At 41.8% G+C, this 12,877-nt stretch overlaps 1 protein-coding gene across 4 annotated transcripts in view; it reads right to left on the bottom strand.

Annotated features, from left to right (window-relative positions):
• Nucleotides 1-12,663, bottom strand: part of NEO1 (neogenin 1) — a 236,624-nt gene extending 223,961 nt beyond the window's left edge. For 2 of the 4 annotated variants that reach the window (XM_049613834.1, XM_049613836.1), the window contains exon 1: nt 12,204-12,663. In XM_049613834.1, coding sequence (XP_049469791.1) covers nt 12,204-12,330 — 127 coding nt within the window. In that variant the 5' untranslated portion in view covers nt 12,331-12,663. The remainder of the gene's footprint in view (nt 1-12,203) is intronic. The other 2 variants (XM_049613835.1, XM_049613838.1) reach the window with 1 other exon arrangement.
• Between the last annotated feature and the right edge of the window lie 214 nt (nt 12,664-12,877).

The following is a 12,877-nucleotide window of genomic DNA, read 5'->3' as shown; positions in this document are numbered from 1 at the left end:
TCCTCAGTGATATGATCTAGCCTCATGACTTGAAGCTCTATCCATATAATTCCTGAACCTACATTTCTTTAAGTTTATCTATCTATTTTGAAGGGGGGAAGGGAGGAGCGAGAGAGAGAGAGAGAGAGAGAGAGAGAATCCCAAGCAGGCTCCTCACTGTCAGCACAGAGCCCAATGTGGGGCTCAAACTCACAAACCAGGAGCTCATGACCTGAGTTGAAGTTGGACGCTCAACCAACTTGAGCCATCCCCAGTTGCCCCCTGAACCTACATTTCTAGCCAGGGGTCTAGTCATGTTTCTCACTTGAGCCTAATTCTGTAATGTCTTTACAGAGATGTTCTGTTGGCACCTCAGGCTCAAGGTGTCCAAAATGGAAATCATACCCTGTCCCTCGAACTTGTCTCTCCCGCTACATTCTTAATCCATTTTCCACTTGAAACCACTTAGTACCTTGAGCCAAACTGACATTCAAGTATTTGATTAACTGAACTTACTGTGAACCAAAATTGCTCGTCCTGTCTTAAAAGAGGTATTGGATCTGTTTCAATTCCTATTTTTCACTCAAATCAATGAATAAAATATTTAACTTATTTCCCTTCAAAACAGAATAGTTTGAGAGCTTACGAAACCATATTAAGTGAACATGAGCAGTGGTCAGCAGAAGTCAGATAAGCAGACTGACTTGATTTCTCAGTTCACTTCTTCATTAAGTTGAAAACTGCGAGCAACCATGAGAGTTTTAACAATTATAAAATCTTAAATTGTTCCCATTCTTAATTATGTATTGTTTAATTTATGTTTATAAGTGAACCTATGATTCAAGAAATAATATAGGAATATGAACAAAAAACCTGAATAGACAATTCTCAGAAACAAACCATGAATAAAAATCTGAAAAGATGCTCAACTCCATTAGCAATTTTTTTAAGTTTATGTATTTATTTTGAGAGAGAAAGTGGGAGGGGCAGAGAGAAAGGGAGAGAGAGAATCCCAAGGAGGCGCTGTACTGACAGCCCAACACAGGATTCAATCCCAGGAACCGTGAGATCACGACCTGAGCCAAAATCAAGAACTGGATGCTTAACCAACTGAGACACCCAGGCGTCCCCATTAACGATTTTAAAATATAAAATTTAAAGAGATAATACTTTCTTCACCGATCGAACTGGCAAGACTAATAAGTCTGAAAATAACTAGTATGCTGGCAAATGTGTGGGGAAACAAGCACTGTCTCACTTGCTGCTGACAGGAGGATAAGTCAGTCTTTCGGAGAAAAATTTGGAAAATAACTATCAAACATTTTAACACGTGCTCTTTTACCCTACAATGTCACAACTACAGACTTATTCTATAATACATTTGAACATATGCACAAAGACATCTGTACAAATGAGTTCACTGAATATGTTCACAATAAAAAAATGGGGAGCATCAAAATGAAACTGGCTAAATAAATTTTTAAAAATCTATAAAAATACCATACGGCTATCAAAACAGGTGTGATAAATTTATATGTACTCACACGGAAAGATGTCCTTAAAGCAACCTGGAAGACAGTATGCACAGCACAACCCAACTTGTTAGTTTATCTATATATTAATTATATAAATATTATATAGTTAAGATAATTGTACATATAAAACAGAAAGTTCATAGCTATTAAGAGTGATGATCCCTGGGGAAAAGGCTGAAGTGTATGATTTCCATTTTTATTTTACATAAAAATTAAAAATTCATATACATATTCAATACATATTTTAGCAACAAGGGTTAGAGATGCTGCTAGTTAGGATAAATTCCACAGCCAGAGGGGCAGGGACCAGCAGAGCAGGAACCCTGCCCTGCCGCCTCACCTCTTCCTATGCACATTTCCTGTTCGTTCTCCCACCTCAGGGGTCAACCCAGCCCATATTAGTTTGAGATGAGATGAGACTCCAGAAATTTCTTTTTTCTTTTTGTTTGTTTGTTTGTTTCAGACTCCAGAGATTTCTAAGGGAAGATATATCTCCCAGTCAGCAACTACCTATAGTATGAGGGGAAAAGAAAGAGCAAGGGGCAGGCAAAATCCATTAGCAGTGACAGGGTAAGAAACTTTCCCTAACATAGCTGAGACAATTATTTCTGTTTAGGGGAGGTCTTATTTATAATCTTATTTTGAATCTTCCTCCTTACAAAGGACACAACTTGCTGTTGTTAAGGGGCATTCCCAAGATAGCTTCTACCCACTTTTGATCAGCAATGGAATTAGAAATCAGACAGTACAATCTGTTAGAGCTGCACGTGAATTAAAGGTAAATAGGCTCTAAACAAGGACCTTTGGGATTCTGAGAAACTTACCTACTTCGTTGCACAGACTTTGAAAATTATTTCTTCTACTCCCTAATCTTCAGTTATATTCTAGAGGTAAGGGTACATATTGGTTGAATTCTATGTAGGTGAGGTAGATTATTAATAAAGGGGTTATTGCCGTAAGAAGCGTACCCAAAATCCCTTGGATACTTAAGGTAACACTACATCAATTTAACACAATAACCCTGGGGCGCCTGGGTGGCTCAGTTGGTTGAGTGTCTGACTTTGGCTCAGGTCATGATCTCACAGTTCGTGAGTTCAAGCCCCACATCAGGCTCACTGCTAGCAGCCTGTCAGCACAGAGCCTGCTTCAGAGCCTCTGTCCCTCTCTCTCCGCCCCTCCCCTGCTTATACTCTGCTCTCTCAAAAAATAAATTAAAATACTAAAAAAATAACACAATAACCCCACCTCAAACTTGTAACACATTCAAGAACCAGCAAAAAAATTCCTTAAATTTTACAAAAATTTTAATGTTACATTAAAAGTTATGCTATGAATAAAAGGTTATCAATAAAACATAATTTGTTATTCTGTCCCTAAATTTGTACATTATAATGCTACCAACTATACCTTATGTATATAAGGTCTGTATGTATATAAACATATAATGTATATATGTATATAAATATAAATATATCTAAGTGATTTCTTTAATTCACTTACTCTACAGCTGAAAAACAAATATTCTGTATCCAATTTCCATGTAGTATCATGTTAAAAATTCCCTTTGCCCAGGACTTATCACCAAGTTTTACTGGCTATTACTGACCAATAATAAATCCTGAAAACCAGTATAATCAATCTCGGGATTCCTGAGGTCATGGAAGTAGCTGCACCCCCAGACAGCTCACTATTAGCATTCTCATATATTCAAACATTCCAGTAACCATAACACTCAGAGGAAATGAAAAATAACCCCCTCTGAGAATTCTAGTCTACCGACTTGGTAAAACTAAGTTAGGACTACTCTAACGCTATAGAACCAAAATTACGAGAAAAGTAGCACTATTACTTGATTAACAGTAATACAGTGATTCCAGAATTTGTACTTCCACCTACAGCAGTAATGACACTTTCTCCCTCCAAATTAAGTTATCTATTATCTCTGAGTATGTCTTATCTCTGCTATTAGACTAAGGCTTCCTAAGGAAAGAAACCATTAGTACAATTCACCTTAGTATCTCTACAGAGCATAATTAGCCATCAATATATTTGCAACTAGCCAAATTTACCTAAATTTTTAGTTTTGGCTACAGAAAAACTGTCTGACTAGAAAATTAAATTTAAAAATTCTTGTTCTAGGGGTGCCTGGGTGCTCAGTCAGTTATGTATCTGACTCTTGGTTTCGGCTCAGGTCATGATCTCATGGTTTCGTGGGTTCGAGCCCCACGTCGGGCTCTGTGCTACTTGGGATTCTCTCTTTCTCTCTCTCTCTCTCTCTCTCTCTCTCTCTCTCTCTGTTCCCCCCTCCCTCTCTGCCCTTCCCCAACTCATGCTGTCTCTCAAAATAAACAAACTTTAAAAAATAAAAATTCTTGCTATAAAATAATTTTAAAGGGCTTATTTTCATGGTTCATTTTTTAAAGTTTTTTTATGTTTATTTATTTTTGAAAGAGAGAGAGATACAGAGTGCAAGCAGGGTAGGAGCAAAGAGAGAGACACAGAATCTGAAGCAGGCTCCATACTCTGAGCTGTCAGCACAGAGCCCAATGCAGGGCTGGAACCCGTGAACTGCAAGATCATGACCTGAGCCCAAAGTCGGCTTAACCGACTGAGACACCCATGCACCCCTTCATGGTTCTTTTTAAGAAGCAAAAAAACCACACATCTGATTTTCAGATTGCCAACTACTAACTCATTTCAAGAAGAATTTAAGTACTAATGTCTACAATATAAAACATCCCTTCCTCTCTCTCCCCTTTCTTTACATAAGGGAATCCAAAGGAGGAATCAAAATCAGCTGGTTTCAGTCAGATCTATAACCTCGGCAATTTACTTTGTATCACTTATAAGCCTAAGAATAAGCATCTAATGTTGCAAGTAACACTGCAACTTAAAATATCTCACAATTTCTTAACACTTAAATCTTCATTTCTTGAAATCACCAATAAATCCATTTTTACACAAAATCACACACAATCCTTTACAAGCAACTTAAAAGATTTCTCCAATCATATCCGACTTCATACCAGGAAAAAAAAAATGTACAATAACACGACCTCTAAAGAATGACAAAAGGTTAATTCTTGCATCCACGAACAGAAATGATCAGTGTGCAAGCACAAGAACTAAATAGAGGTCATTTAGATATCCACCACTCAATTTTATAGACTTCAGAGTTATAGAAACTTGAAGGTAGAAAGGACCTTTGAGATTACCTATTAATTTGGTAATTAACCCCTGCAGTTAACAGATGAAACAGAAAAGCTATAGGACCTGCATTTTAAAATAATGGACTTAAGTACTCAAAGTTCAAATCAGAGGTGAAACTGTCTTGCAAAAGTTGTACAAGTCCTAGTAAATGATATTATTCTTAATGATATCATTGCTCTTCTATAAAAAATGCAACCTTGGGGCGCCTGGGTGGCGCAGTCGGTTAAGCGTCCGACTTCAGCCAGGTCACGATCTCGCGGTCTGTGAGTTCGAGCCCCGCGTCAGGCTCTGGGCTGATGGCTCGGAGCCTGGAGCCTGTTTCCGATTCTGTGTCTCCCTCTCTCTCTGCCCCTCCCCCGTTCATGCTCTGTCTCTCTCTATCCCAAAAATAAATAAAAAACTAAAAAAAAAAAAAAAATGCAACCTTGACTCTCATATACACACAAAAATTATCTTTTCACCAATAACCCCATTTGTGGGGATCCAAAATATAAAACGAAAGACCACAGGCAGGAAGATGTCCATGACAGCATTCTTTATTATAGCACAATTCTAAAAACAACTTCGACATCCATAACAGGAGAATACCAGCAGAGGTATGCAGTATCATAAAGAGCATAGCTTTGGAGCTGAAAAGACCTGGATTCAAATGCCAACTTCTTCACATTTGTAGAATGGCTGGATATTACCATCTGCCTTACAAAGTGGCATAAAGAATCAAATGCATGTAAAAGAGTTTGGCAAAATGCCTATGGTTCAGTGAGTGTTCAATAAATATCACTTTTATTGGTCACTATTAATGTCATATTCATTCACTGGAATATTATACAGACATTTTCAATAAGGGTTACAGGAAAATCTATACATACTGGAAAGATTTCCAACACGTTGTTAAGTTAAAAAAAAAAAAAAAAATCAGGGTACCTGGATGGCTCAGTCGGTTAAGCATCTGACTCTTGATTTTGGCTCAGGTCATAACTTCATCTTTCATGAGATCAAGCCCCACATCAGGCTCTGTGCTGACAGCGTGGAGCCTGCTTGGGATTCTCTCTCTCTGCCCCTCCCCCAATCATGCGTGTGCACACACATGCTCTCTCCCTCTCTCTCTCAAAATAAATAAACTTAAAACATGAATACACTTATTTAACAAAATGAAGTTGGAAAGCAATAGATAGTATGATACTGCTTATGTGTAAAAAATAAAACTACACATACATATGTAAGGAGAAAATATGTAAAAATGTAAGGAGAAAAATGTAAGGAGAAAAATGTAAGGAGAAAAAATACTCAAAGTGGTTATTTATGGGTAAAAACGGGATTTGTTGGTAGAAGTGATACTTTAATTCTATGTTGTTTTACTTCAAACATATATTTAATTATTCTTAAAATAAATTTTTAAAAATAAAATTATTTAAGGGGAGCCTAAGTGGCTCGGTCAGTTGAGGGTCTGACTTCAGCTCAGGTCATGATCTCACGGTTGGTGAGTTTAAGTCCCACGGCGGGCTCTCTACTATCAGCACAAAGCCCTCTTCAGATCCTCTGTCACCCCACTCTCTCTCTGCACCTCCCACACTCACGCTCTCTCAGAAATAAACAAAAATTAAAAATAAATATTAATTAATTAAAGATAATGTAGCAACCAAAACCTGGCTGGCATAACCATTAAGGGAGAACATCTACATATAAAGTTGTACATATACTATGATTATAATGTAACAATGATGTGCCATATTAACAGAAACAAGAAAGAAATATACCAAGATTACACCAGTGGTTCTAAATGACCTTTGTCTCTATATCCAAAAAATTTTAATCAAAAAACTCTTTTCATTCTAAATGAATCCAAAATTTGGGTTATATTGTAATATTTTTCACTGGCTTGTGTTCCATGGCAAAGTCAATGTTTTAAAATCATAAATACTAGATTTTTCCTAAACTCAAGTAGCTAATCTGGTCAATCTGATCTTATCTATGGTCATTTCTTCTGTTCTCCTGTTACTGATGTGATTTTACCTAGAAGCCAAAATACCTACCAATGACACGGTAAATACCTCCCAACCACACAGAAATCACTAATAAAATACAATGTTTGGGTAAAGACTATTAAATAGAGCCCAAAGCCTCCACATGTAATGAGATTAACATTATCCCAATATTTGTTATTAATGTAGAGAAAACTTCTAAAGAAACCAACAATGATCAATTAAGCCAACAGAAAAAAAATCTACACTTTCAAAAATTTAACAGAATTACCGTTTTAAAAAGTTCATAAAGAAATATTAAAACCATCCCACAAAGATACAGTACTTTACAGTTTGTAAGCAGTTTTACATTTCATTTTTCTGAGAATCCAGTTACATAAGCAAGGTATTATTCTTGCCTGCCTATAGCCCCCATCAGATACAAAAAAGCATGGAACCAGGAGTCATATCCCAAATCCTCTGCTCATACCCTAAGTCTTTTTTCTCTATCCCATATCACATACGAATTTTCATACGGTCTGCTAAGAATAGCCACATTTCTTATCTCCTCTGAACATTCCTCCTGGAAATCTACACTCTTTTATACCTCATCCTGTTAGGCAAGCATCAGTCTCTATTTACAGAAGACTCAGTAAAATCACTGATCTTCCCAAAGATGACAAAGGTAATAAATGCTAAAACCATAGCATATCAAGAGGATGACCAAACTCACAAAGGGGCAGAAAACTAGGTAATGTGAAGAGTGGCTGGAGGAATAAAGGACAATTAATTTAGAAAGGAGAAGCGGGGGAGGGGCTTCTGGGTGGCTCAGATGGTTAAGTGTCCAACTTCAGCTCAGGTCATGATTTCACAGTTCATGAGTTCGAGCCCCGCATCCGGCTCTGACAGCCTGGAGCCTAGAGCCTGCTTCGGATTCCATGTCTCCCTCTCTCTCTGCCCCTCCCCCAGTCGCACTCTGTCTCTCTCTCTGTCTCAAAAATAAACATTGAAAAAATTTCAAAAAAAAAAAAAAGGAGAATGAGGGGAAAGTGACATTCTTACACACAAATGTTGTGATTAGACACATGAAAGGCCATCATATAAAGAAACCAGTTGTGCTATATGGCCCTAAGGGGTAGAAACAAAGGCAATTCAACATTCATTCAACAAACATTTACTGGTTACCTCCTCTGCCAGATGCTTATGCTACACTAGCTACACAAAAGGTAAATAAGAGAAGTCCCAAACCTCAAGAGGTTCAGACTACTGGAGGAGACAAGAAAATACCACAAGACAAAAAGTACTCAAAAGCCATCGGAACACAGAGAATGAGGACTCTACCTCTCTTTGGGCAGCGGGATGGTAGAGAAAAATTCACGGAATGATGAATAGGAACTTCAGAAGTAGACAAGGTGGGAAGTGGCGTTAACAGGAAGAAAGGACAGCATGTCAAAGGCATGGGAACATGAAGCCCTGCAGTAAATCTGAGGTGGCAGAACACCAGGTACACATTACAGGTGCCAACAGGCGAGGCTTTAAACTGGGCGATGGGAGAGGCCTGTGGTAAAAAACACAAAGGGCCTTCACAATCTCCAGGCCAAGGAGTTTAGACTCTAACACTCAAGCTGTGGAACACTAATAAGAGGCTATAAGTAGGAGTGTGGCAAGCTCAGAAAAGGACATAAGAAAACTCATTCCAGCTGGAGGACAGATGTCTGGAGGGTAACAGTGGAGATAAAGAGATTAATTATAAGACCACTATTGTTAGTCTCAGTGGAGATGATGAGGAAAAGATTCAGATTCAAGAAAGATCTAGGAGGTAAAAATCAAATAGAAGTATTGGCTATAGGAATGAGGGACATGGGAGGGTCCAGGATGACTTCTAGACCTCAACTTAGGTGAATGGCAAACAGAGATGCCCAAGACAGGTAACACGGGAAGACAGGTCCATGCAATCATTCAAAAATGTGAGAGCCCTGGGCCACGAACTGGTTTGTTATTGTCTAGAGAAAGGGGATGAAGAAAGGAGGAGAGAAAAGGAACAAAAATGAGTTTTACCTTCAGTATCGTATGATGTCAGGTGCCTGTTCAGTGAAGCTACTGAGTCGTACATAAAGAAAAGTGGTCTAGGAGAGTCATTAGCTTACAGATAGCAAGTGAAGACAAGCAGAATGAGATCAACTTTGATACCCAAATTTAACGAGGGAGAGAAAGAAAACTTGAATAACAACTGATCACAAAAGTAAGGGATGAATTAGAGATAGGGTGATGTCAAAAAAGGCCAGAGAAAAGGGGGGAAAAAATCAAGAAGGGTGGGAAGGGTGAAAATTAAAGTTAAATGTACTGCATAAAGCAAAGTTTTACTAACAGAAGTTATTCAAAACAGGAATAGACCACCTTGTGAGGTAATGAATCACATCACCAAGTAAACAGTGCATACAGAGTCATCTATGCAAGATGCTGACAAGAGGATTCTTCCCTTAAGTGAGCAATTAGGCTACAGGACCTCTACAGAAAACCTCTGATGTCTAGGTCAAGGCTAACCTCACCACCATTGTGGCACTGCATCAAATACTTCTTTGCATTCTGACCAAGGAATGGAATACTGGACTACCCTAATAAAAGTTTTTTTAAAAGGTTTCTACGTGTTTCAACTAACTCATAAGCAACCAATACTGGATTAAAACTTCACGAATTCTGCTCTTGGCATACAGAAAGTTGCTGGACAAAGTGTGGAAATAGCTGATCTAGTCTACTTTATATTCAAACTGATTTTACCTGAGCTGACTTCCTAACTTTCCCCATTCTTGCATCTCAATTCTACGGAATGGCCGTTCCTTAACCCTCACTCTGATTAGAGAAGACTTGCACTGCTCAGGCAGGCTGCTCTGCCCTGATGTCTTTCCTTAGGTCCCTACCCATCAAATCTCCCCTTCCTTCCTTCCTAAAATAGTGTGCCTAAATGCCTAATCATTTCTAACCCTCCACCACAGCTGACCATTTTCTATCACCAGTTCCTCCCCTTCTCTGTCCTCCTCAACGTGTACCCTAGACTGGAAAGCCACTCCATTTATCCTGTTGTCCCACGCTCTATAATTTTCTCCTTTTCCTACCAAATACCTCCATCCCCTACCACCTACTCACTGTAATCCCCTACAAAAAGGTTTCTGAGTCTACTCCTCTACAAAAATAAAAAAATTAAAACCACTGACAAATGACATGTGATTTACTGACCACTTGTTTTCAGTTGCCACTTACTCAGTTTTCAATTCCTTTGATCTCTCCACAGCGTATGACAGAACTGACCAGCCCCTCCTTATTGCCGTTATTCCTTTCACTTTTGAAATGAGGCAAGGTGGCTTGGGAAAAGCACTCTGAACCAAGAATCCGATCTGTGTCCTGGGGCGCCTGGGTGGCTCAGTCATTTAAGCATCAGACTCAACTCAAGTCATGATCTCACAGTTCCTGAGTTCGAGCCCCACATCAGGCTCTGTGCTAACAGCTCAGAGCCTGGAATCTGCTTTGGATTCTGTGTCTCCCTCTCTGCCTCTCCTCTGCTTGTGCTCTTTCTCTCTCAAAAATAAATAAATAAACACTGAAGAAAAAAAAAAAAAAGAATCAGATCTGTGTTCTAGTTGCCACTATATCACTAACTAGTTGCGAGCCTCCCAGCCTCCAGTCCTACTCACCCTTCAGATCTCACTTCTCAGATACTCTGACACCGCAATAGGTTAGGTCCCTGCAGAATACACTTTCTCAAACACTCTTCTTCTCCTTTCTAGTGTTAATCACAATTACTTAATTACATAATCAGCAGTTTAATGACTATCCTTCCCACCCACTCACCTGACTCAAAGCTCCAGGAAGGTAGGACACACATTTTAAGCAATGCCTGCACCTCCTCAGCACAAAATAAAAGCTCATCAGTTGAATCAATGTTGAAATAGATATTTCAACCACTTCTAACAGACTGCTTACATTACTTTCATTAACCTGATAGAATTATTAGCACTTTACTTTCAAAATTACTGACAAAATTCTAAACAAACTCCACCAATTACCTAACACATATATAATATGAACTACATATAAATTAAGAGCAAGAAGGAATTTGTCTTCCAAAATAGTTACATGTTACTTGCCCATCCCCAAGAATAGAAAGGTTGGATCAGTTACCTACAGTTCAGGCCCAAAATGTGTATTCTGAACTAGGTACAGGCTGAATGTGCAAGTTTGATACTAAAACCGTTGTTTATACTGCTGTTTAGATAATGCCCATTGGTATTCAGAGTTAAAGCTTTCTTTAACACTGACAAAAGCCATGAGCTAATAATATTCTGCAAGAAAATCAAAAGAAAGTTTATCAGTAAAGTTACATTTGCAGCGTGATTTTAAACCCTATTCACTATGAATAGGAAAAACAAGTAAAGGTTCAGCGATTAGAAGCTGCCACTTTCCCCATCAGATGACTTTCAAATGCAAATAGTTCAGATATCATACTAGTAGGTGAGAGTTTTGTCAAGTTTTGTGATATACCACCTTGGTCAAACGATTTAAACAGATTATATGCTAATTTGCCCTTCAACTGCTGCGTGTGTCCCGCTTCTTCTCAACGTATTACGCTGTGAGGTCTACAGGCAGGCTTGGCGTTTGGTCCATTCGCTCCCTTAAATAAACAGGGATGCAGGTAATTTCAATAATCAATGATATTTAAAAATAACACCTGAAAAAGGCTTTTCAGGCTAAATATATATATTGCCACTTGGAAACATAAAGTACTTAAAATCCAGTGTTTAGACAATTCCCTGGGTTAAGAGCAATCACCAGGCGGTAAATATCCTCGTAACCCCCAGGAAAGAAGAGGCATCTCATAACGGAAACACTAACAGATATAATCAGTTGGAGCGGTTCTCCAAGGCGCCCTCATAGTTAAGTCAACAACAGGGGTTGTGAGGAGGCAATTGTGCCCCTCTGACACCCTCTCTTCCGCAGCCTCGGGGCTACAATCCTCGCACGAGGAGTCCCTCGAGATCAGCCAGCGCTTCCCTGGGATTTCAGCTGGGAAATCCCTGGCCAGGGAATGGGGAGTTCAAGCCCCCCCTCCCCCTTCCTTTCCTGAAAATTAATGAATTGGCCGTGCGATTGTTTATTTAATGAGGTGTGTAGTGGCCTCTACTGGTGCTTGTGTGAGCACAAGAATGTCCCACTCTTACAAGTGGGATGAGCCTGGGGGAGGGGAGGGAGGCGAGGGGTGAACCTGCCTCCGGGTACAAAGCGCAGAACTAGACCCGGGAGCCCCCGACGCGCCCCTGCGGCCGCCCCTCCCCCGGCGGCGCCCCCGCCCGCCTACTTCACTCTCCGCCCCGCGCGACCCCCTTTCTCTTTGGCAACCTGAGCCGCGGCAGAGAAGTTCCTGCACGTTTCCTCCAGGATCCTAAACAAAAACACCGCAGCCGCCGGTGCGGGTGCCGCGCCCCCGCCCCTACCCCGTTCCTCTAGGGCCCGCGCCCCCGCTTACCTGGTGACTGCGGCGGGGAGCCGCTCCTGGCGGCCGCGGCGGGCGCCGGGCGCCCGAGCAGCAGCAGGCAGCAGAGCCAGAAGGAGGAGGTGCCGAGGAGTCGCCGGGCTCCCCGCTCCGCCGCCATCTCTGCCCCGCGAGCGGCGGCAGCGGCGGCGGCGCCAGCGCCGCGGAGCCCTCGCCTCCTTCCCTCCCGCGCGCTTCAGCCGGTCCCTCGTTGCAGGCTCGGCTCCCGCGGCCGCCGCTGCCGCTGTTCCGCCCGGCCCGGCCTGCGCGGCCCCTCTCGCGGGAGGGGAGACTCGGGGGCGCCTCCCTCCTGCAGGGGGGCGGAGAGGGGAGGAGAGCAGAGAAGGGGGAGTCAGTACATTCCGGACCGGGGGTGGGGGGGGGGGTCGGTCTCCAGGTTCCAGGCGCCGCCACCCGCCGCCGACTCCGACTCCACACACCAGCGCGAGGGGGGCGGAGACCGCGGGCGGCGGGGGTGGGGGGCGGGGGCCCCGGGCGCGCACACCCGCGCACGCGCAAGCGCGCGCCTCTCTCGCCCGCACCCCCTCGGCTCCGCGAGCGGCCCGCCCCCGCTCCAATCCCGGCTGCCGCCTCGCCGGCCGCGGCGGCGGGCCCGCTCCCTTCCCCCTTCCCTGCCCGGAGCCGCGGACTGTCGCGGGGCGCGCGCG

This window comes from Panthera uncia (genome assembly GCF_023721935.1).
Source record: "Panthera uncia isolate 11264 chromosome B3 unlocalized genomic scaffold, Puncia_PCG_1.0 HiC_scaffold_1, whole genome shotgun sequence".
NCBI lineage: Eukaryota > Metazoa > Chordata > Mammalia > Carnivora > Felidae > Panthera > Panthera uncia.
This window is presented reverse-complemented; position numbering and strand designations above follow the sequence as displayed.